This window comes from Myotis lucifugus, unplaced genomic scaffold (assembly GCF_000147115.1).
Source record: "Myotis lucifugus unplaced genomic scaffold, Myoluc2.0 scaffold_212, whole genome shotgun sequence".
In the NCBI taxonomy this organism is placed as follows: domain Eukaryota; kingdom Metazoa; phylum Chordata; class Mammalia; order Chiroptera; family Vespertilionidae; genus Myotis; species Myotis lucifugus.
The window spans coordinates 2,172,524-2,196,329 of record NW_005871260.1 but is presented as its reverse complement, the minus strand read 5'-3'; the positions used below and the strand labels follow the sequence as shown (position 1 = coordinate 2,196,329).

The following is a 23,806-nucleotide window of genomic DNA, read 5'->3' as shown; positions in this document are numbered from 1 at the left end:
GGACCCAGACAGGAGGGAGGAGGGAGCCCAATTCCTTGTGGAATTGGCCATTGGTCAGCTTGCTGCTGGCGCTAACCTCCCTCGGTCCCTCCCCCCGGCAGGCCGGCCCCCTGATCGGCCTCGATCACTGGCCAGGCCAAGGGACCCCACCCGTGCACAGATTCGTGCACCGGGCTTCTAGTTCATAATAAAATAACCAGTCTTTCTCCACTGCAATTCGTAGTGTTTACTGTTTGGCTTTGCTAGCACAAGATGAACGAACTCTTTCTGTTCTGTAACAATCATATCTTGTATGAAAGTTGCTGAGCTAGTTAACTGGCAAAAAAGACAAGTGAGTTTGGGTAGCCTCCACCCTCCTTCTGCGTGGAGTGGTTGCTAGAGTTTCCTGCAGAAAATGGCAAGGGTTTAAGGAATTTTGCTGGTAGTCCCAAAGAGGGCCACTGCTTTGGCAATAGAATCTTGGCGGCAGCAGGAGTTCTATTTGATCATGGCATTGGAATGTCTATTGGTGGGATGTTCTGAGTTGGGGCAAAATTTCAGCTTCATTTGGATCCCTGTTTTCCCTCCCTCTCACCTCTCCACCCTGCCCCATCCCTCTTCTCTCCTGACAATAAAGAAAATATAGTACAGACATGCTTGATCAATTTTCTACCTCTGACTTTTGTAATACTTGATAGAGACTATAAGCTCCACAAGGCCTAGGTCTTGTCTGTTTCTGTTCACCTTTGTACCCCCAGGACAGACACAGTGCCTGGCATGCAGCATGTTTTCAATGATTATCTGTTGAATGATTGAATGCTTAAATGAGTGGTTTAACTGGACACATGAAAATAGACATACATGTAGTAAAAAAAATTATTTATTCACTTGGTTTTTTATTCACTCTTCCACAAATATTTACTGAGCACTTATGACAGACACACAGTTAGATGCTAGGAGTACAAAATCCCTGAGTAAAATAATCTAACCCAGGGGTCTTTCCCAACGAGGTAAAGTCAAAGAAATAGTTCTTTATTCAGTTGGTAGAATGACTCGAGTCCTCTGCATATAACTGTAGTAACCCCAGAAAAGTGGAAAGAAATGGAATACATTTCCTTTCATCACAGCACTCTCAATCTGCAGTCCAGAGAACACAGCCAGGTGCAAAATACTAAACTTTCATGCAATGACACATTCACGAACAAGAAAATTATTAATATACCAACAACTGGACCAAAACACTGGAGCTCTCTGAGTAATTCAGTGATCATTACTCATAATGTGTCTGTCAGAGTTTCCATCTGCCCACCAGGCTCACCCCACCCTCTGCCACAATAACTCCTCTCATGCTGAGCTCACAGTCTGTGTCTACATCTGTGTCTACAGGCCCCTGTTAGTCTCTCTTTCAAGAAACCAGTTTTTTTCCTTCTGAAAAAAAAAAACACAAATTGTATTTCCTTTGGAAAAATACAATTTGCAATTACATATATATAATATTTTTTATTGATTTTTTTCAGGTGAAGTTTTTAATTCAAAGATAAATCAGTCCTTTTAAGAAACCAAAAATATTTTGACAGGTTTATGTTTGACTTTCAAAAGCAATACCACTTTTGTGTACTGAAAAATAAAATCTTTAAATTGGACTTGTTGGTCCCATTCGTCATCTAGTAATTAATGTATTTGCTACTATTTACAAATAAAAATGTATCTTTTTAATTCCTTTGCTAAATCCTAGTCCTCTATGTATTAACCTGAATAACATGCATATTTTAATTTTTAAGGCAGATGGTAAACTTTTCAATAGGTCTTGTTAGATTTCATCTCATCATGGGGCAAACACTTTCACAAAATGTAATAATTCCTTTTTTAAGGTTGATGTAAAGAGAACTTGAGCAACTAAATAGCAAAAGTACATAGGCAGTATACATGTTGCCTAAGATGCTATGATTATGTTCTCTGCTTTTCCATTTGGCCAGGGTGGCTACAGTGGAAAACAGGAACTAGTACAAAGCCTGAAAATAAAATGTGAACCCAAATCTCAAGTGCATTTTAGGAAAAGTACCAATTGCCCAGCTACCTCTTCACAGCAGCTGCAAAGGAAGAAATGTTCTTCTCTCATAAGACTTTCAATTCCATGACGTTACATTCACACCTGCTAACCTGGGTGAAGAGCTTTAGACCAACTTAAACAGAAAACTACTTTTGTTAATACTAAATACTATTTTTCTCTTAAAGCAAGAAAATTCTGGCATTTCCAGTGTCAGGAAGCACAGATACTATTAATCATTCTTTGCACTTAGACGTTCCTTTTTATCCTGTCCTGAAGGATGAACAAAAGCTTGAGGTGTGCGGTTCAGAAGGTAAACTGCAGCACGAAGACCGCCTATGTTCACCCAGACAGTGTGCACTTTCCACCATACATGTTCCATTCCAGATAATGCCTTTGTAAAGCATTTCTTGTCCTGAGTAAGTAGTGCAGCTTGGCCTGTCCCTGGTTTACAGATATGGCTCATCTCCCACAGGCAAGCTGGGTAAAAGTTCCAGTTTCTTGTCTTGGAGCCCATCCTTTTCCCAAATGGCATGTCTGTTACAATAATGTCCACAGAGCCAGTTCTTAATGGCAGATTGCAGATATCCCACTGAATAGCATCTATGGGCAAGCCCCCGGACAATTTGCCTTCTTTAATTTGGCTCTTTGTCAGTAAAGATGAGATGTTATTTGCTGCTCTGTTCACAGCCAATGGATTATTATCACCAGCAATATGAAAGCAGTTAGACCATTCAGTAGCCCCCTCTATTGGTATTGCCCCTGTTCTACACATCGGATCAACTATTATATCAGAAGGTTGAGGAGCACAGAGCCAGAGCATCCCATAAGCAAGAGTAGATCTTAGAGTTGTAGGTCCAAAATGTGTGATATTTCTTCGGTGGAGACTCTCTTCTGTCAATGCGATGCCCACAATGACTTCATTATCATGGATATTCAAAAGCACCTCCACATCAAAGTTGGTCCTGTCAGCCTTCCACTTAAAATAATCTTGAACAGCACCCCCAAAATCTCTTGCAGCCTCATTTGAGGAAAAGCAATGTTTCTCTCCTGCCCTTTTTTATTGATTTTTTTACAGAGAGGAAGGGAGCGGGATAGAGAGTTAGAAACATCGATGACAGAGAAACATTGATCAGCTGCCTCCTGCACACCCCCTTGTCAGGACCAGCCTGACAGGTTGAGCCGGGCTGAGGTAGGGAGGTGGGAATTGAGAAAAGAAAGAAAGACAGGAGAGCAGGATCGGGAGGACTGCAGCTCAATCAAGGAACTGCAGCAAGTTTATTAACCACACAATGCTGTTTATACACAAGACACTGAATAGGAGGTCTGTCAAGAGGAATGTATTCTTTGTTCCTCTTAATCTCTAAGGGAGAGACAGAGCAGAAGGACAAATTCTCGGTACAGCAAATCTCAGTAAATAGTTACAGATTTCTTGGTAAGTCATGAAAGGCTGTTCTCATTCTACAAAGGTTGCTCTCATTCTACTGATAACCACCATCCAAACAAGCCTGGGAAAACTGTGTGGGTAAGGGTCCCAGCCTTGCTAGCCCCTTCAGATGCAAGGACCCTGTCAGCTTACACCTGGTCTCCAACACCTCCTACTGGGGATGTACCCACAACCAAGGTACATGCCTTGACTGGAATTGAACCTGGGACCCTTCAGTCTGCAGGCCAACGCTCTATCCACTGAGCCAAACCGGTTAGGGCCATATATATATATATTTTTGTTTCTAGTCTTTCTACTTTACTAACCTACAAGCTCCAAAAACAGGAAGACTTTGTTTTAATCAGGCTATCTTTCCATTGCTTTGCACTGTGCCAATAAATATTTGTTAAAGATATGAATTAAGGATCACAGCCAGATCTGCAGCTGGCCGGGCACCGTTCTGGGATCCCCGCGCCCCACCACGACGGCACACTCCTTCGCTCTCAGGTCATCATCTTCACCACTTTCTGGGGCCTCATCAGCATCAAGGCATCCAACCGCCGAGAGATCATCACCATGCTGGTAGCCACCGCTGTCTGCTGTTACCTCTTCTGGCTCATTGCCATGCTGGCAGCTGACTCCCCTGTTTGGGCTGCAGCTGAAGAACAGACCATCTGGTATGTGCACTTCCTGTGGGAGTGACCACTGCCACTTCAGCCCAGGTGCCCCCGCTCTCTGGGTGACCTCGGCTCAAGGGTCCCTGTAGACCCCTTTGTCCCCACCCCCACAGCTGTGCCCTGGTCCCTCTGTGCTCCCTCACCCAGGGCCTTCCTGGTTCCCAGAGGTACCCCTTCCCCAGCCAATCAGCCTGAGCTCAGAGTCAGGCTGGAGCAGGAGAGAGCCACCCTCGCACTTTCGCCACCCCTTTCCAGCAGAACCTGCCCAGGAGTTGACAAGCCTGGGAACTGCCCTGAGCAATGGGGAGCCCATGGAAGGCCATGTGTCCTGTGGAGAAGGGCCACCAGCCCAGGGAGATCTGAGCCTGGGGTGGCCAGGCCAGAGAGGAAGCTCTGGGTGGGAGGCGGGGGCGCAGTTACCAGGTCTGTCCCATTCCGGAAGCCCCTCTGCCTCCAGGCCTCCTTACCTGGGCAGTGGAGGAAGGGGCTTCTTCCAGGGTGGCAAAGACCTTTCTGGGAATTCTTGAATTTTCTGACACAGCCAGATGTGGAATTTCTGAAAATGTTGAAGTAATGGAAAAACATTCACACCAAGAGCACCATAGTAATTTGGGTCCGGATCGAAACTTGTATGTTTAATATTCTTTATAGCTGTAAAGTCACTTAAATTGGCCTGCTCAGAAAGTTGTACCTTCTCAGAATATCTGGTTCCATTCTCCTCCCACACCTGCCCGCCCCGCTCTGGGGATAAGACCCTACCTCCCCCAGAGACTCAGAAATAGGGTAGCTCCTGCACCTGGGGTGGGAGTAGGGTGGTGGGGGAGGGAAAGAATCACCACCATATTCCTGCTTTAGTTATCTTGATACCTGTCTGAGAAGACTGCAGTGCTATTGCAAGAAACTCCCAATGTGACGGGTAGCACAGGATTTATCCTTCTACATTGAGCTAAATGACTGTTTTCACCTATGGTGAACAAAAACATCTTATTTATTTATTTATTTATTCATTTATAATTGTGATAAAGACTCTAGTTTGCTTTTCAAAATTGGTATTTAAATTTTAAATGATTCATTTCCACATTTAAGTGATATTGGCTTTACTAAAATTTTAGAAAAAAAATTTTAAAGGTCCACTGACTTAGAAAAACATATCACAAATCAAGCAAATTATATAATTACTAGTGGCCCAGTGCATGAAATTCGTGCACATTAAAAGGGGATTAATTAGAGGAAATATTTTAATATTGCTATTTGCCCTTTCTCTATAATAGAAGTGTCAGAGATGAAAGAAAATTAGTAAAATGTATATGAAAATCTTCCTCCTGTCAGAGTCTGGGGTGCGCCATGGGACCTAGAGTCAAGTCCCCGCCCAACCGCGGAGCCTCAAAATCGCGCGAGACCCACACCCAGCCAGCCCCACCCCCATTGGGCGAGATCCAGACCCAGCCGGCCCCACCCTTGTCAAGCCCCACCGTACAAGGGGCATGGCTTGAGGTCCCCCAGCCAGGCCCAGGGCGGAGGGCGCACCTTGAGGTCCCCCGTCAAGCCCCGCTGGGTGGGGGGCATGGTCTGAGATCCCCCATCAAGCCTCGCTGGGTGGGAGGCATGGTCTGAGATCCCCCGTCAAGCCCCGCCAAGCAAGGGGTGCAGCCTCAGGTCCCCCGGCCCGGCGCCAGGTGGGGGGTGCCACCTGAGGTCCCCGGGCCTGGGGCAGGGGGAGCAGCCTAAGGTCCCCCAGCCCAGCACCGGGGTGGGGAGTGCACCTTGAGGTCCCCTGTCAAGCCCCACTGGGCGGGGGGGGGGGGGGGGAACAGCCTCAGGTCCTCTGTCTCAGCCCAGCGCCACACAGCCTCAGGTCCCTGCTGATTGCTCATTAAGGCTCGTTACGGGAACTCAGCCTGTGCTGTGGGTGCAGCCCTCTTGTGTTACAGAAACCCCACCTCCGCTGTGGGTGCAGCCTCTTTGTGATGGTGTGATGGTCAATTTGCATATTCCCTCTTCATTAGATAGGATATATTAAATAAATATCATTGGGTTGTTTGTTTTCTTTTTTACTTTTCTTTTTATTGAGATAGAAATGACATATAACATTGTGTAAGTTTAAGGTATACAGTGTGTGGGTTTAACACATTTATATATTGCAATAGGATGACCACCATAGTGTTGGCTAGCCTTCGCCTCACAAAATTATCATTTTGTGTGTGTGATGTGAACATTGAATATCAAGTCTCTCAGCAACTTTGAAGTACATGATACAGCACTGTTGATTGCAATCACTATGCTGTGCCTTCGAGCTCCAAAACTTATTCATCTTCTAAATGCAAATTCCTACCCTTTGACCAACTCTCCAATTGCCCCAGTCCTACTTAAAAAAACCCCAGAATCATTTAATTAAAACAACAACCCCATTAATTTTTGTTCCTATTGTAATGTGGTGTATTTGTGGGTTTATGTCTTTAAATAACTTACATATGATGAGGACACTTGTAGGTAAGGTGATGAGAGAAAACATCTATTCTTTACTGAGATTTTAAAAACAGACCACAACCTCTAAGCTTGAAAACAAAACCACAGTTAGATTGTGCCATATTCTGGTCTTTAGAGGGAGCCACTGCTACCATTGGCTTTCTAAATCTTAAACTTATTTATAGAGAAAATTCTCTCTGTTTTCTTCTTGACTAACATTGTAAAATACAGGAACGCTGCCTATTAGAATTTGAATTTATGTTTAGATTTTTTTCAGAGAGGTTTAAAGGTCCTGCTGTATTCACTAACAAAACATACCACCAGTTAGAAAATGAGGAAGAGAACCTTTTGAAAGGAAGATGACTAACCTCTCAGGGTCACAGTCTTAAGATCGTGGTGAATTAGCAAATTGCAACACACGGATTTTGCCCTAAAAAACAAAACAAAACACAACACAAAGAAACATTCTGTACTGACTTCTCATTTTGACCCCAGTAATTACTTCTCAGCCTATAATTGTGCTTGCCCTTTAATTTCCTCCTCTGGTGATAAAGGAAGCTGCAGTTGGTAAACGTTTGAGTTGAAAACATCAAACAGGACAATTACATGAGAAAATGGACAAGCTGGGGCAGAGATGAAGGCAGGAGTCTGTGCCCTCTTGTTCCTCCATTTTCCTTTCTCTTGTTCTTTTTGCCATCATTTCTTATCATATTACCTTTTTTTCTTAACCTTTTCTGCCAGTCTTTTTCCCTTCTATCACACCTCTTCCTTAAGCTCACCAGTTAAAGCGCTGGAGAACACTTTCAACTTGGACCCCAGTGGTAACTACAATATAATGTAAAGCACATTCCTTTCTGTAGAAACATAACCCACAAGTTTTTCTGTCTACAATAGCCCTGAAATGAGAATTTTTAACCTATAAAATTGTTTAACATTTTGTTTTACTTTTCATGAAAACCTACAAATTCATATCTTTACAATTTAGTATAACCAAGGGTATGGTAAAACAAATAACCTCTTACATCAATCGTAGCACTGTAAATTGGCATACCCTTTCTTTGATCCAGAGAATCCACTTGTAGGAAGGAGTTGGTCATAGGGAAGTTAAGATGTACACAAGGGTTTTTGTCCAGGGAAGTTTATCCCAGAACTACTGATAATAGCAAAAAATTGGAAATCACCTAAATGTCCAATAGTTCTTGGTCCAGTGATCTTTGAGATTCCCCAGTTTTCTGGAAAGGCCTGGGGTTTTTACTTTGTACTTAGCACCTGAAGCTCAGTCGGTTAGGTGAAACCCCGGAGGCCATGCACCTTACAGTTAATGACTGCTGGTCTTCTGAGTACTTAGAACTTCCAAATACTTTCAGTTTTAACCCCCACTACTAATATAAAAAGCTAGTTCTTTCAAGCCACAGAAAAGCCTGGGAATTTTTATGTATTTCTCTTGTGAATTGATTATTCCCATGCCAGACAATCATGATCAAATTCTTACTATTTAATTTCCCCTTTTACATACTTCCTGTATATAAACATAACCCACCTTTACTATATATTATTCCATACAGGCTCTAAAATAACTAAGTTACAATTTTCATTTTAAAGACACATCCTGCTCACTTAGATGAGTCCTGGGTATTTGTCTTATTTCAGCACTCTATGTGTGTGCCTTTAGTGGGTGATTCCTGAAGATGGCTACTTCACCCAAGTTAGGGAAATACTAACAATTCAGTAAATGGCATTGGAGCAATTGATCATTTGTTTGGTAAAAATAAAGTTAGATTCTCTACCTAACACTGTTCAAAAAATAAATGCTGGAAAGATTAAAGACCCAAACATAAACTACAAAATCCTAAATATATCAGAAAAAAATATAGGAGACTATGTTTATGACATTGAGAAACTCGAAGTCCTTATAAACCAGACCCTAAATGCAAAAGACATAAAGGGATTCGATAAGTTTGACTCCATTGCGACTGATATATTTGAAGAGCATGTAACGCTTCTCTACTCCAAAAGGCATCATAAGCAAAGTTACAAGATTGATAAATTTCAACAACATGAACAACATGTTTAAGCAAAGTTAAAAGACAAGTGACAAATTTGGAGATAATATTTGCCACATGTACCATACAGAAAGGACTAGTATTTAGATCTATAGAGCACTCTTACAAAAAAGAAAAAAGAAAAAAAATACTCAAACCAATGGAAATATGGAAAAATAATAGGATAAGTTATTTATAGGAAAATAAATACAGTTGGCCAATGAACATATGATAGCTGATCCTCACCAATTATCAAGAAAAATTGGTTGATTATATATATTTTTAAATGCTTATTTATTGATTTTTAGAGAGAGAGAGAAAGGTGGGGAGAGAGAACATTGATTTGTTGTTCCACTTACTTATGCATTCATTGATTCATTCTTGTATGTGCCCTGACTGGGGATCAAACCCAAAACCATAGAGTAGGGAGACAAGACTCTAACCAACTGAGCTACCCAGTCAGGGAAAAATTGATTATATTTAGAACACTGAGGTAATTTTCAACCATTACATTGGCAAAAATGAAACACATTAATAAAATATTGACATGGGTGTGGGAAAGCATGCAGACACTGCTAATGGGAACATTAAATTGATATAGCCATGTTGAAGGGCAATTTAGCAATATTGAGTAAAATAAAAGTACAAGTAGATTATGATCCAGCAATTCCAGATATCAGTGTCTACTTTGCAAAACACTGACATTTTGCACAGGAAAACATGTACAAGCATGTCCATTGCAGAGTTCCTCATAAGGAGAAACTGGAAAAACTGAACCACGAATAGACGAATGACTAAGAAAGGGGACATTCAAACTATGTATGCAGTGGTATGAGGCAGCTAAAAGAATGTGGTAGGTCTGTGTCAAACTGGATAGCTCTTCACAGCATCCAGCTGGGCAAAAAAGCAAGTTATAGATATATTTTTCTATGTAAAAAGAAAATAAAGGGCACTACAGAATGAAATTACATATTTCCTAAGGGACACGTGTAAATATAGGTAAATGTTGAAAGAAGCACTGAGAGGATGCTAACCTAATTGATAACCCAGATTTCCTCTGGGGGAATGGGGTGGGGCTTGAAGGGGATTTCTCCTTAGCTATAATGTGTGGGGGCTATAAAATATGAATACTTTTCCTCCCACCTTTTAGTTCTTCTGGCTGGGCCAATACAAAATTAATGAGACACATGAACAGGAGAAAATCTAGTATGCATGGGGAATTCACATAAGCATGGAAATGCCAAAGATAGTGAGGCAAAGATAGTGGACAAAAGGGAAAGAGGTGTCAGAAGTGAGAATGGGCAATTTACAGGGAGCTGAGGAAGAACAGAACACACATGGCAGAAAAGTTCCTCCCAGGCAACTCAGAAACATGGAACACAGGGTTATCTGAGGCCCCTGTGTGAAGCCCTCTACCTACCGTACTTAATTCAAATTAGGCTGAGGGGACAGCCGAAGGTCTCCTTCCTGAAGCAGGTTGCTCTGTCTGAATCTGTTAGCCAGGAAAGAGGGGAAGGGTTAAAGGTTCTTTCTGAGTCTTGTTTCTTAATAACTAGCTTAAAATCAATATCCCCAAAAGCAGCATCAGGATGGTAAAATTTTGGTCCCCTTTAAATGTAATTCTCTTTTTTCACAATGAGAATTTATGTATTACTTATTTAAAACTAGAGGCCTGGCACACGAAATTCGTGTGTGGGTACGGTCCCTAGGCCTGGCCTGCGATCAGGGCCATCTTCCCCGGCTGCCGGCAGCTGGCCCTGTCCCCGCCACCCACGCCCGGTTCCCTGTTCACCATCAGGCGATCGGAGCCTGCCGGCTTGGGGTAGAGACAAAGAGGTCAGCCGTTCCCGCCCGCTCTCCAGCCCCACCCCCACCACGGGTCTCCCTTTGTGTGTGGGGTGACCCACGGGGGCCTTGGCCTGGTGCCGCCCGCGTCCCTTGCCATCCACCCCGGTTCCCTGTTTGCCATTGGGCGATGGGAGCCTGTCGTCCAGGGGAAGGGACCAAGAGGTGGTCAGTGCGCCTCATAGTGACTGTTTGAATGGTCGTTCTGGTCATTCTGCTGTTAGGGTCAATTTGCATATTACCCTTTTATTATATAGGATTTATTTGTTTAATTAAGTCAATTTTCTGGTTAATAACTGGTATAAATGAAATATGTATACTCCCTTTAAACATATAAAGATGCTGACTAAAATGTCAAATAAAATTTAAACAGTATAAACTTATAAATATTAATTTAAATATATACACATATACATGTATAGCATAACTTGAAATAGATTTTTTCATTTTTATTTATTTTTTATTTTTTACTTATTTTTTTTGTTCTTACTAATCCTCAACCGAGGATATTTTTTAATTGATTTTTAGGGAGAGTGGAAGAGACAGGAAAAGACAGAGAGAAACATTGATGTGAGAGAAAAACATCGATTGGTTGCCGCCTGCCGAGCACTGACCAGGGCCCAGGCCAAAGAGGAGCCTGCAACCGAGGTATGTGCCCCGACCACAACTGATCCTGGACTCCTGGTTCGTAGGTTGATCAATCAATGCTCAACCACTGAGACACACCAGCCAGATTAGATGTTTTCTTTTAAAAAAATTTTTTTTTTAATTTGAGAGAGAGAGGAAGGGAGAGAGAGAAGCATCAATGTGAGAAAAGAAACATTGATGAGCTACCTCCTGCACACCCCGTACTGGGGATCAAGCCCATAACCTGGGCATGTGCTCTGACCAGAAATCGAACCTGAGACCTTCTAGTGCATGGGATGACACCTGACCAACGGAGTCACACCGGCCAGGGCTAGAGATTTTCTTTTGTAGCAGAAATAAAAAGGGAATCGGATTAGACTTCATTAGTAGGGACTGGACATTCACTTGTGGGCTGCAGTATCAGAAGCCAACAGAGTGTGGATTAACCAGGTAGACAAGAACATCAGGCTGGAAAAGTGGATGAGAGAAGAACTGACAAAGAACAGCACATGGCTAAGAGCAACTCCCAACCCCAAATTCTAGAATAGCAACTTAGAAAAGCAGGGGATGAGAGAAATATAAAACCAAAGACTGAACATTTCTTCCTATTTATCTATCTATCTATCTATCTATCTATCATCTATTAAAAACCAGAACATTTATTGCACAGCTAATTATTAAAATCCTTAAGATAAACTGTTAAACATCACAAGCATCTATGAATATTCCTATTTAAAAGTGACTGGACATTGTCTAAATGGACCATTTAAATGATCAGATCCAACCAGATTTAAATAATTAGTTTTCCTATTAAGCTCCAGGTTCAGCCTCAGGAATAATTGTAGGCAAAATTAAAGTGTCATATTTTTATTTGCCTGAGTTGTAATGAGTTGAATGTGCAACCCCACGTAGTTTTCAGAAGCTTAGAGCAGGGCTCCTGGGTGAGCGGGAACCACAGTCTACTACCAAGGCTAAGTACAGATGGTGAAACCCTGGGCTGAGATGAGTTTGTTAGTAAGGAACGTGGTTCTGTTGCAATCCAGATGCCAGAGTGCCTAGAACCAGGAACTAAGGCAGACTTGAGTGATAACTTTTGAGCTAGGTTTGATCCTTCACCCTGTGCCTGTGGGTTGGCACTCAAGAATGTGACACGGGTGGTCTCGTTGTCTTTGTTTGGGGGAAGGCTGCACTATCATACCAAAGCTGACAGTTAGGTCCCCTTACCTGTGGGTCTAAGGCAGGGGTGGGCAAACTTTTTGACTCGAGGGCCACAATGGGTTCTTAAACTGGACCAGAGGGCCGGAACAAAAGCATGGATGGAGTGTTTGTGTGAACTAATATAAATTCAAAGTAAACATCATTACATAAAAGGGTACGGTCTTTTTTTTTTAGTTTTATTCATTTCAAACGGGCCGGATCTGGCCCGCGGCTGTAGTTTGCCCACGGCTGGGTGAGGTTTGCTCCTAGAGAGGGAGTTACACAACCTTCTGCCTCCCTGCATATGTTAGTGTCGGTAGCTAGTTAGTATTAATAAGGAAAGGAGCAAAGGGAATCAGACCTTAAACATCATAAACTAGGGACCTGAATTGGACAGTAAGCCTGCTTCACTAGGAAGTAGCAGCCTAGACCACTGCATCCTCTGCCCTGGGGACCTCATCCCCAAAGTGGGCAGGATTGTTACCGGTCATTCGCTGTGATTAGCTAGTGAGAAATAAAAACAGCAGAGAAATTCCTCTGCTGGGCACATGCTCAGGGGTGGGGGGAAGAGATTAACCAAAGAATTTATATGCATATATGCATAACCCATGGACACAGGCAATAGTGCAACGAATCCCTAAAAGGTGCAGGGTGGGGCCGGTGCAGGGTGGAGCAGGTCAATGGGGAAAAAGGGGGCTTATCTGTAATACTTTCAACAATAAAGAAGAAAAAATGTTCTAAAGCAGGTGACTCCAGCTCACAGCACAGTTAGGGGGGTTGCTCCTTGCGATGACCGCTCTGCACCCTTCGGTGTGCAGCAGAGTGCTTTCTGTGTACTTCCCATGATATCACACAGAATACTGGCGAGCCGTATATTCAAGGGTCAAGGTGAACTGCAATGAATACTTTTGACTGCTTCTTCTAGGACATTCTTAGTTGACTCTTAAGGAAAACTGTCTTTTTTTCTTTTTCTTTTTTTACTGGGAGTGCGTGATGGTGAAGAATAATACAATGACTGCTAGTAGAGCTGGTGCCACAGCCTTGATTCATGCCAAGGTGCCAAGCATTCTACCCACCATCGGTGTAAATGTCAACAAGGTAAAAAGAAGCAAATAAAGGCTTAATATTATTATGAAAACAATTTAGACTTTACAAGAGCCTTTCAGGGAGTACATACACCACACTTTGAGAACCTCTGCCCTCAGCTTTCAGGATGTCACAGTGAACAAAACAACGAAGTCTCTGCCCCAGGTGGAGCTCAAATCCCAGGGATGGTAGACATTCAAGAAGTAGAGAAGTAACAAGGTGATTTCAGAGGTAATGAATTCCGTGAAGAGAATAAGCAAGGGCAGTGAGAGCAGGGGACTAGGCATGGGGGAGGGGCTGCCTTGGCGAAGGCCCTCCCAGGTGGTGACATCTGAGAGGAGAGCTCAGTGATGAAAGGGATCCACCATCAGGAGCATGTGGGAGAGATTTCTGGAAACATGATACAGCAAGGCCCACAGCCCTGGGGCAGCAATTGGTATTTGAGAGATGGAGGAAGGCAGACAGTCAGGTCTGGACAGGGAAGTATTTTTTATGGTCCTTACCATTTCTTTTGGGGATTTCATGTTATTATTCTGAAAAATGGTAACAGTATAAGCATTTAATTTTAGCAACAATCTTGTTATTATCCCCCATTTTACAGATGAGGAAACTGAGGCATGCAGAGAATAGGAAAGTGGGTGTCAGAGCTAGAACACCGAGGCAGTTTGGCCACAGAACCTATACTCATAATGTTTAGAGATTCTTTCTGAGAAAACAACCGCTCACTAGGTTAAAAACATCCTTGTTAGTGCATATAAAAGCTACTGTGTGTGTGTGTGTGTGTGTGTGTGTGTGTGTGTGTGTGTGTACTTTATCTAATGTATCGCTTTTCACTTTGGGTCTGGGAACTGGAAGCTCAATCACTTGAGGAGTAGCCAAAGTTCAGTGGAAAGGAGTTTCTCTGAATAATTACCCTGAAAAGTGTCTCAGCTTGAGCAGTCAGTCACCTTTGCGTTGATTCTTTGAAGCTTTTTTCTTATCTATATATTATAAAAGCCTAATATGCAAATTGTCCCCATGGGAGTTCAACCAGGAGACCAAGCGCTCACTATGATGTGCGCTGACGACCAGGGTGTGGTGCGGAACTAAGAAAGGCCCTGGCCGGCAGCCGAGGGGGCAATTTGCATATTGGGCTTTTATTATATAGGATAGCCAAATTAAGACTAATTTATTTATTGCATTCAGGATAGTTTAATTATTTGCATAAACATAACAAGAATAGCAATTGATCATAAAGGCTCCCTTAAATCAGCTTTACTGCAATCTCACAAGGAATCTCCAGACTGAACTTTAATTAAACTCTCAAGACTAAGAAGTCCAGCCACATAGTTGCCATCAGGCTTTGCCTGAAATACCTGTAGATATTTTACTTGTCTAAATCTCTTGGGCAGGAAAGGGGGGAAGGTCAAAGGGTCTTTCTGAGTCTTTTGTTTCTTAATAAAACAGCTTAAAGTCAATATCTTAAAAAGCAACTTCATGGAGGCAGAATTTTGGTTTCTTCTCTACTTATACTAATACTTTAAGGATTTTGCTTTTTTCCCTTTAATAGAGAATTCTTGCTTATACAGAGAATTTTCAACATGAGGGCATTTAGAATTAATTAGAAAGAGGCAACACCACAGATATTCCTAATTCTAAAGATTTTGTCAAATTTACAATGAGAATGCTAATTAGCTTTTCATGCCTCTGTCCATGTATTGTCGTATTCATCCCCAAAATCACATAAGTTTATATTGCAATCACAAATCTTATACTTTTGAAAATAATGCTCTTAATAAATTCAACCTGAATTCCTCAAGGACGTTCACCGCAACCACAGTTTAAACAAGATTTTTCTTCTTTCTCCCTTCTGTGTTGTGAATGCGCATTTATTCTGGGTTAGCCCAGAGTCTAGGTTGGTTGCCTCTGAATCAATGCTCTGTCTAGGAGGTAGGTGCTAGAGAAGACAAGCCTCCCTTTCATAGGTTGAGGGCAGCAAAATAAACTCTTTCAACCTTAGGTCTGATGGCGAAAGTTCTCCAAATTAAAAAAAAAAAAAAAAAAGCAAGGCTTTCAGAATAGTATACTTTTTATTTTATTTTAATAAAAGGTGTGACTTTAAAAATCATGTATTGATATTTTAAAACAAAATTATAGGACTAATTTAAGTAAAAGTGTTAGCATAGATAGCTAGACATTAATAAAGGAAGAGAGCAAAGGGAATCGGGGAGAATATGCTTCCCTAGGAGTTTACAGCTCCACACACTCCCCAGGGAACCACCGGTCCACTCCCCACAGGTCACTGAAGGAAGGGATAGAACAATGAAGGGGGAGTAAGCACCTGTGTAGTAAGAACCAAGATGGCACCAGAGAGGCCTATCAGTCTAGCATGGAAAAAGGACCAGATTGGATAAAAGAAACAACCCAGAAGATCTAGGAAAAAGATTTGTTAGAAGGTGGACCCATCAGAAGCCCATGACAGCTTGGGAAGTTGATTGGTTATTTTGAAAAAGCACCTCACTGCCCTGGCAGGTATGGCTCAGTGGGTTGGGCATTGTCCCATGCACCAAAAGGTTGCCGGAATGTCAATTTCAGGTCAGGGCACATACCCTGGTTGTGGACTTGATTCCTGGTGGGGGGCGTGCAGGAGGTAGCCGATTGATGTTCTGCTCTTGCATCAATGTTTCTCTCTCTCTCCCTCTCCCTTCCTCTCTTTCTAAAATTCATTTAAAAAAAATATATTTTTTAATGCACCTGGACCTTCCCAAGCCTGAGATAATATAATCCCAGTTAACAAAACCCCTTTTTCTCTCTCACTCTGTAACTGGTGCTCATCCATTTGTTCGCATGTTTTCTTTATAGTGGCCATGTGACCCTAGCAGCCTCCTGGGGCCTACAGACACCACACAGGTTCCAAGTGAGGGCCTGGGCCCAGTGCCAGCCAGAGCACAGACTACGCTGGGTGGCCGGGGAGAAAGACTGGACTAGCTTTGGCATGGAATCTCTGGACACTGGCCCTATTTTGGGGCCTGATGAAGGCAAGCTGGGACTTTTCCCGTGGCGGGACGGATGGAGATGGGACATTGGAAACTCAGGGAAATTCCTTTGATTTTGCATCTGGTGCCACAAGTAAATCTTACCACCTCCTTCCCCACCCCCTCCCCATGAGTCTCCTGGAATGCTTTCCTGCGACACTGAAACCCCACTTCCACCAGCCACAAAAGGAGGAACTGATCTACAACAATCAGATGTCCTGCATTAGAAATAATCTATCTATCTATATATATAAAGCCAGTGACCAGAATGCCGTAATGACCAGAACGACCGGTCACTATGACGCCCACTGCGGCCAGGGAACCTGCCCGATGGATGGGGTGGGGCCGCAGCCAAACTCCCACGGCCCCGCCCCCCAGCCAGCCCACCCCTGATCGGCCTCTCCCACCCTGATTGAGGGTGGGGTGGCCAGCCAACCCTCCCATAGCCCTTCCCCCCAGCCCGCCCCGCCCTGATCGGCCTGCACCACTCTCACCTGACGGCTCCACCTCTGATTTCACTCCCCACCCCAATAGGGGGCAGGGCCGGCTGGCCAACCTCCTGCAGCCGCTCCCCCCACCTGGCCCCAACCCAGATCAGCCCCCTCACCCCGATCAGGGGCAGGGCTGGCCAGCAACCGCCTGTGGCACCTCCCCGCGGCTAGCCCCATCCCCAATGGGCCCCCACCACCCCGATTGCCCCGCAGCCCCTCACATCAGTCAGCTCTGCCCCTGATCAGCCCCCCACTCCCATCAGGGGCAGGGCCAGCCGGCCAACCACCCATGGCCCCTCCCCCAGGCTGCTGGCCCCCAATCAACCCCTCCACTGCAATCAGGGGTGGGGCTGGATGGCCAACCTCTCATGGCCCCTCCCCCTGGCCGCTGACCCCCGATTGGCCCCCCACCTCATTTGGGGGTGGGGCCGGCCAGCCCACTGCCCACAGCCCCTTCCTAAGGCCGGCCCCACCCCCAGTCAGCCCTCCAACTCCAATTGGGGGCAGGGCCCACTGGCCAATCACCCTCAGCCCCTCCCCCCAGCTGGCCCGGCCATGATTGGGCCCCGATGGGAGCGGGCTGGCTGGCCAACCTCCAGCCGTCTCCTCCTCCCTACAGGCTCTGCCCTGATCCACTCCAAGTGGGGCTGGGCAAGCCAACCCCACCCATGCATGAATTCGTGCACTGGGCCTCTAGTACTAGATAATGGAAACAGCCCTAAAGATTCACCAAAAAACTATTAGAATTAATAAATAAATTCAGTAAAATAGCAGAATACAAAATTAATATTCAGAAATTTGTTCTATTTTATACACCAATTAATGACCTATCAGAAAGAAGAATTAATAAAATAATTCCACTTACAATTGCATTAAAATGAATAAAATATCTACGAATAAATTTAACCAAAATGATAAAAGACCTATACTTGGAAAATTATAAGACTTTGAGGAAAGAAATGAAGAAGATACAAATAAATGGAAACATAAGCTGTGCTTATGGATAGGAAAAATTAACATTATTATAATGCCCATACTACCCAAAGTAATCTACAGATTCAAGGTAATCTCTACCAAAATACCAGTGGCATCTTTCACAGAACAAATAATCCAAAAATTTATAGGGAACCACAAAAGAACCCCAAAAAGCCAAAGCAATATTGAGAAAGAAGAACAAAATTGGAGCTACCTGATATCAAACTATACTACAAGACTATATAGTAAGCAAACAGCATGGTACTGACATAAAAACAGACACACAGATCAGTGAAAGATAAAAGAAAGCCCAGAAATAAACTCATGCTTATGTGGTCAACTAATCAATGTCAAAGGAGGCCAGAATATACAATGGGTTAAAGACAGTCTCTTTAATAAATGTATTGGGAAAAACTGGACAGATACATGCAAAAAGAAAAAATTAAACCAGACCACTGTCTTACACTATATACAAGAATAAACTCAAAGTGGATGAAAGACTTAAATGTAAGACCTGAAATCATAAAATTCCTGGAAGAAAACACAGGCAGTAAACTCTTTGACATCATTCTGAGCAATATTTTTTGTTTGTCTCTAGGCAAGGGAAACAAAAGATAAAATAAACACATGGGATTACATCAAACTAAAAGGTTTTGCCCTAGCCGGTTTGGCTCAGTGGATAGAGCATTGGCCTGCGGAATCCCAGGTTTGATTCCAGTCAAGGGCATGTACCTCGGTTGCAGGCTTAATCCCTGGCCCCAGTCTGGTTGGGTTTGGGAGGCAACCAATCGATGTGTCTCTCTCACATTGATGTTTCTATCTGTCTCTCCCCCTCCTTTCCACTCTCTCTAAAAAATAAAATAAAATAAAAAATAATCCTTAGGTGAGGATTAACAACAACAGTCATGGAGATGTAAAGTACAGCATAGGAAATATAGTTACTAATAATGTAATAACTATGTGTGGTGTCAGATGGATACTAGACTTATTGTGGTAGTGTTTTGCAAGGTATATAAATGTCTAACTACTATGTTGTACACCTGAAAGTAATACAATATTGTGTGTCAACTGTAATTGAAAAATAAATTTTTTTAAAAAAAGGGAATTCTGCCCTGGCCGGTTTGGCTCAGTGGATAGAGCGTCGGCCTGTGGACTGAAGGGTCCCAGGTTCGATTCCGGTCAAGGGCACGTACCCGGGTTGCGGGCTCAATCCCCAGTGGGGGGCGTGCAGGAGGCAGCCGATTGATGGTTCTCTCTCATCATTGATGTTTCTATCTCTCCCTCTCCCTTCCTCTCTGAAATCAATAAAATATTTAAAAAAATAAAAAGAAAAAAAAAAGGGAATTCTGACCCATGCTACATCATGGATGAACCTTGAGGACGTGTGCTCAGGGAAATAAGCCAAATAGTAGTACAGCAAAGGAAATACAGAGTAGTCAAATTCATAGAGACAGAAAGTAGAATGGTGGTTGTCAGGAGCTGGGGTGGAGGGGGAATGTGGCATTACTGTTTACTGGATATAGTTTCTGTTTTACACAATGAAAAGAGTGCTAGAAATGGCTGGTGGTGATTTTTGCACAACAATGTGAATGTACTTAATACCTCTGAATGTGTACTTTAAAAAATAGTGAAGATGTTAAATTTTATGCATATTTCACTACAGTAAAAAATTTAAAAAATTTTAGATATTAGAAATTGGAGCCAGAGAAGTGGCCCAAAATGTGCTTCTGAGTCCACTCCCTGTATGCTTAGCAGCAACCCACATTTACAGTTGAACTTTGAACAATGCAGAGGAGGGGAGTAGGCATGCCTCCCCTCTCCCTCACACAATTAGAAATCCATGTGTAACTTTGACTCCCCCAAAACTTTATAGCTAATAGCTGTGGGGATGTAAAAAAAATATTCCCCCCACCTTTTAAGTTCTTTTCTCTGGGTTCATAATCAAATCAAGACAGATTAATAGAACATATCCAAAATTTATTACGATTGTACATGTGGGGGTGCTATAAGAATCTAAGTCCTGATTTACATGACATTTTGAACAAAGGAGAAGGGGGACAGGGGTCTAGGATTTCAAAGGGAAAGTGGGCAATTCACAGGTAGATGAGAAAAGAGTAACAGGTAATGAACAAATTTTTGCTGGGCCACCCATAAACAATGGTTCACAGAGGAAGTTCAGGAAGCAGGCTCTGCTGGACTTCTCCCTGTCTGCCACGTTTCCTTTATGTGATGCTAGGATGATGTTCCCTTCCTTTAAGCAGTTTTTTTCTATCTAAATTCCTTTAGGCACATAAGGGGGAAGGTCCAAGTTCTTTTCTGAGTCTTTTGCTTCTTAATAAAGAGCCTAAAGCCTGGCTGGCGTGGCCCAGTGATTGAGTGTTGACCTATGAACCAGGAGGTCATGGTTCGATTCCAGGTCGGGGCACATGCCCGGGTTAGGGGCTCCATCGCCAGTGTGGGGCATGCAGGAGGCAGCTGATCAATGATTCTCTCTCATCACTGATGTTTCTATCTCTCTCTCCCTCTCCCTTCCTCTCTGAAATCAATAAAAATATATTTTAAAAAATAATAAATAAACAGCCTAAAATACATTTTCCAAAAGGCATAGTATTTTGCAAAAGTTTGGTCCCCCTCACTGCCCACTGTTGACTAGAAGCCTTGCCAATAACAAAAACAGCCGATTAACACATTTTTGTGTGTTATATGTATTATGTATTATTATATTCTTACAATAACATAAGCTAGAGAAAAGAAAATGTTATTAAGAAAACCAGGAGGAAAACACATTTACAGAATTTATTGAAAAAAATCCATGGATAAGTGGACCTGCACAGTTCAAACCTGGGTGGTTCAAGAGTGAATGGTATTTATTAATCACACTTATTATTCTTTTAACTTTCCTGCATATGGCTGTATCCATTCCCTCCTCCTGAGCAGTTCTCCTGCTTATTCTGGTTCCAGCTACATATCTTGGGGCAGGATCCAGACCAAACACTTAATCTCACTTGTAGAAGCTTCCAAAGCCTCCTGGGAGACACAAGATCACCGGTTTCACTACCTGTACCCTGAAATGTAATCGTTCACTATTCTAGCACATTCTCAACATCAAGTATCTTAAACCAGTAAAAGATGGTTTAAATAAATTATTTTTATAATTGTACAGGAAACAAAAAAAACTCTTCACTTAAACTTACCTATAATGTCATCTCCGTTCATCTTTACTGTTGTCACTGTTCCAAACACTTGAAAAGATGTGTGTTCTTTGCTTGTTGAATTGCAGGGTCCTCGATACAACTTATTAGGCAAGCTCACTAGCTTTCAGGCTACTTGCACTATCAATTTCTTTTTTTAAAAAAATATGTTTTTATTGATTTCAGAGAGGGAGAGAGAGAAACATCGATGAAGGAGAATCATTGATCGGCTGCCTCCTGTACGCCCACTACTGGGGATTGAGCCCAAAAGCCAGACATGTGCCCTGACCTGGAATCAAACTATGACCTCTTGGTTCATAGGTCAACAATCAACCACTGAGCAACACCGGCCAGGTTGCGTTATCAATTTCTAATGGAGTTATGTTTAAAATCTCAATTTTTCTTTTACTTTTATTAGTTTGTTATGTTACTCATGATTGTTTATGTTCTTGGTGAATTGTCCTTTAAAAAATGACCCTCATGATCATGGTATCTCCCCTGTCAGGTAAGTAGTCACCCTGTTTCAGAGGTCCCAGGAGATCTCAAAAGGCTAATTTTTTTTTAGTCTCCCACCTCCTGGGTTAAGGTCCACCCGTCACGCTCCTGCACCAAACGGCCAGCTGTAATTTTAAGAAAAGGAGAATTGAGAAAACAGGAAACCGACTTTTTTGGGAGTGTAAGTACAAACAGGAAAAGGAAAATGATGACATTTGGTTGATCATTTAATTGTAAAAGGAAAAATAATCTCTATGGGTAACGAAAAATTTCAAAATTTAGAAATGCATGTAAACCTAAAACTGCTCTTAAAAAAATAAAGTCCTTGCCCAGCTGGTGTGGCTCACTGGTTGAGTGTCAACCTATGAACCAAGAGGTCACGGTTCAATTCCTGGTCCAGGTACATGCCTGGGTTTCAGGCTCGATCCCCAGTGTAGGGTGTGCAGAGGCAGTCGCTCAATGATTCTCTCTCATTATTGATGTTACTATCTCTCCCTCTCCCTTCCTCTCTGAAATCAATAAGAATAAACTACCTCTTGACGGCAGAAAACAAACAAACAAATTAATTAATTAATTAAAGTCCTTAAAAAAAATGCATAGCTCTGGCTGGTTAAATAAGTATGCCGGCTTGTTCTTGTGGCATACATATGAGATATTTTTAAATAGAAAAATGTGAATTACTATGGTTTTGGGTGATGTGCTATTTTCCATATTAAAAACAGCACAGCAATAACCATAAACAACTAGTTGAATGGCAATAATTCACCTCCCAATGATTTCATATGATGTGTGAAGCAGCTTAAGTCAAATGAATCAACACATGTCTTCTAATATAAAAAATATGAAAAAAAATCACATTTAATGTTTTGCATATACTTTCTAAAAACAGAACCCAAGAGTAAAGAAATGCTCATGAACAAGAAAATCCTTATAAGGATTAAATAAATTCTCGTTTACTTAATCAAATCCGCTCTCCATAAAAACAAATGAGACATCATAAATTTAGTCTAAGAAAGCAGAACCAGGGGATTTTATAGCTAGAGAGCCACTTGAAAATCATCTGGATCCAAGCTCTCACTTTACGGATGAAACAGAACTGAAAGTCAGGGGACTCGCCTAAAGCCAAGGGTACCCCAGTACACAGCAGAGTCTGGACTGGGAGACACAGTCCTGATGTGCAGGATAGCCTCCCACCACAGCACTATACTGGTTCCCAGACTTACACTGGCCTTTCTCTTGGCAGGTTCTTTTTCTCTTTAACTTAGCAGTACTACGAACAAGAAAATGCATGACTGGATCAGCCGTTAGTGGTTCACAAGATTGTTTTTCCAGAGTACCTGCAGTTGGCAAAAGTAACTGTTGATTTTATTAATAGCAGTCCATATGACAAGAATACATTCAGGAGCTCAGGAGCCAGAAATAAAACCTCTTTTCAGAGCAAAAGATCATCGCTGTCACAGAAGCACCTGCCCTGTGCCTAGGGGTACTAGGATATTGGGTACTTTACAGCTTCAGTTCTGTAATGATAAGTTACCATCACAGTAAGTCTTAGGCTCACTCATAAAAAGCCCCCAGTTCTTGTCAAGCAACACTCAACGGTGCTTGTAACACTGCGTGTAATTAGCCACAGAATCATCTACACTCTTGGACTCTATATCCTGACCTCTCACACACTGACTAAGCCCAATCCAATCTGCTTTTTTGCCTCCATCACTCCACTGAAGCAGCCTTACTAAGGTCAACAATAAACCGTCAATACAACTGCTATTTTTCTGTCCATGTCTACCTTGATTTCTCAGCAATATTACCACAGTTGTCTACCCTCGCTCCCATTACATCATCATCCTCACTTTCCCTCTACCCTTCTCTTCCTTTTCAATTTCCTTTGCAGAATTATCTTCCTCTACCAGTATATGCTGGAGTTCCTCAAGGTTCAGTAGACTTTTTGCTTTATACCAAGCTCATCCTGGTCTATGCTTTCATCCTTATTGGGTATACTCCAGTAACTCTCCAAGTTTTATCTCCACTCTAAGTCAAACATTTCCCAACTCCTACATCTGTATATCTGATTATTTGGTTAACATCTTTAATCGGAGGCCTGAAATCAAGATAGCTGTGTCTGACTCATCACCTTCCTCCACCCTTGTGTTTCCTAAGAGAATGGCCCCATTCTCTATCCGCCTGGGCAGATCAGACACGTGATTATTGACTTCCCCTTATTTTTTTTTCATTTCAGTTCATCTCAAGT

The 23,806-nt window shown here is 42.6% G+C and overlaps 1 protein-coding gene across 1 annotated transcript; it reads right to left on the bottom strand.

Moving 5' to 3' along the window:
- Positions 1–2,258: 2,258 nt before the first annotated feature.
- On the bottom strand, positions 2,259–21,088 carry LOC102419946 (THUMP domain-containing protein 3-like). Its single transcript, XM_006097903.3, has 4 exons — positions 21,067–21,088; positions 4,597–4,685; positions 3,883–4,142; positions 2,259–3,081 (listed from the first exon to the last, which is right to left on the bottom strand). Exons 1-4 carry the CDS (start codon positions 21,086–21,088, stop codon positions 2,259–2,261), a joined length of 1,194 nt encoding a protein of 397 aa, XP_006097965.1.
- Between the last annotated feature and the right edge of the window lie 2,718 nt (positions 21,089–23,806).

Coding starts and splice junctions, on each gene's coding strand:
- LOC102419946 (XM_006097903.3), bottom strand. CDS start 21,088: ATGAACGGAGATGACATTATAG. Junction 4,686..21,066: donor GAACGGAGATGACATTATAG/GTAAGTTTAAGT, acceptor CAACATTTTCAG/AAATTCCACATCTGGCTGTG. Junction 3,082..3,882: donor GGCCAGCTGCAGATCTGGCT/GTGATCCTTAAT, acceptor TCAATAAAAAAG/GGCAGGAGAGAAACATTGCT.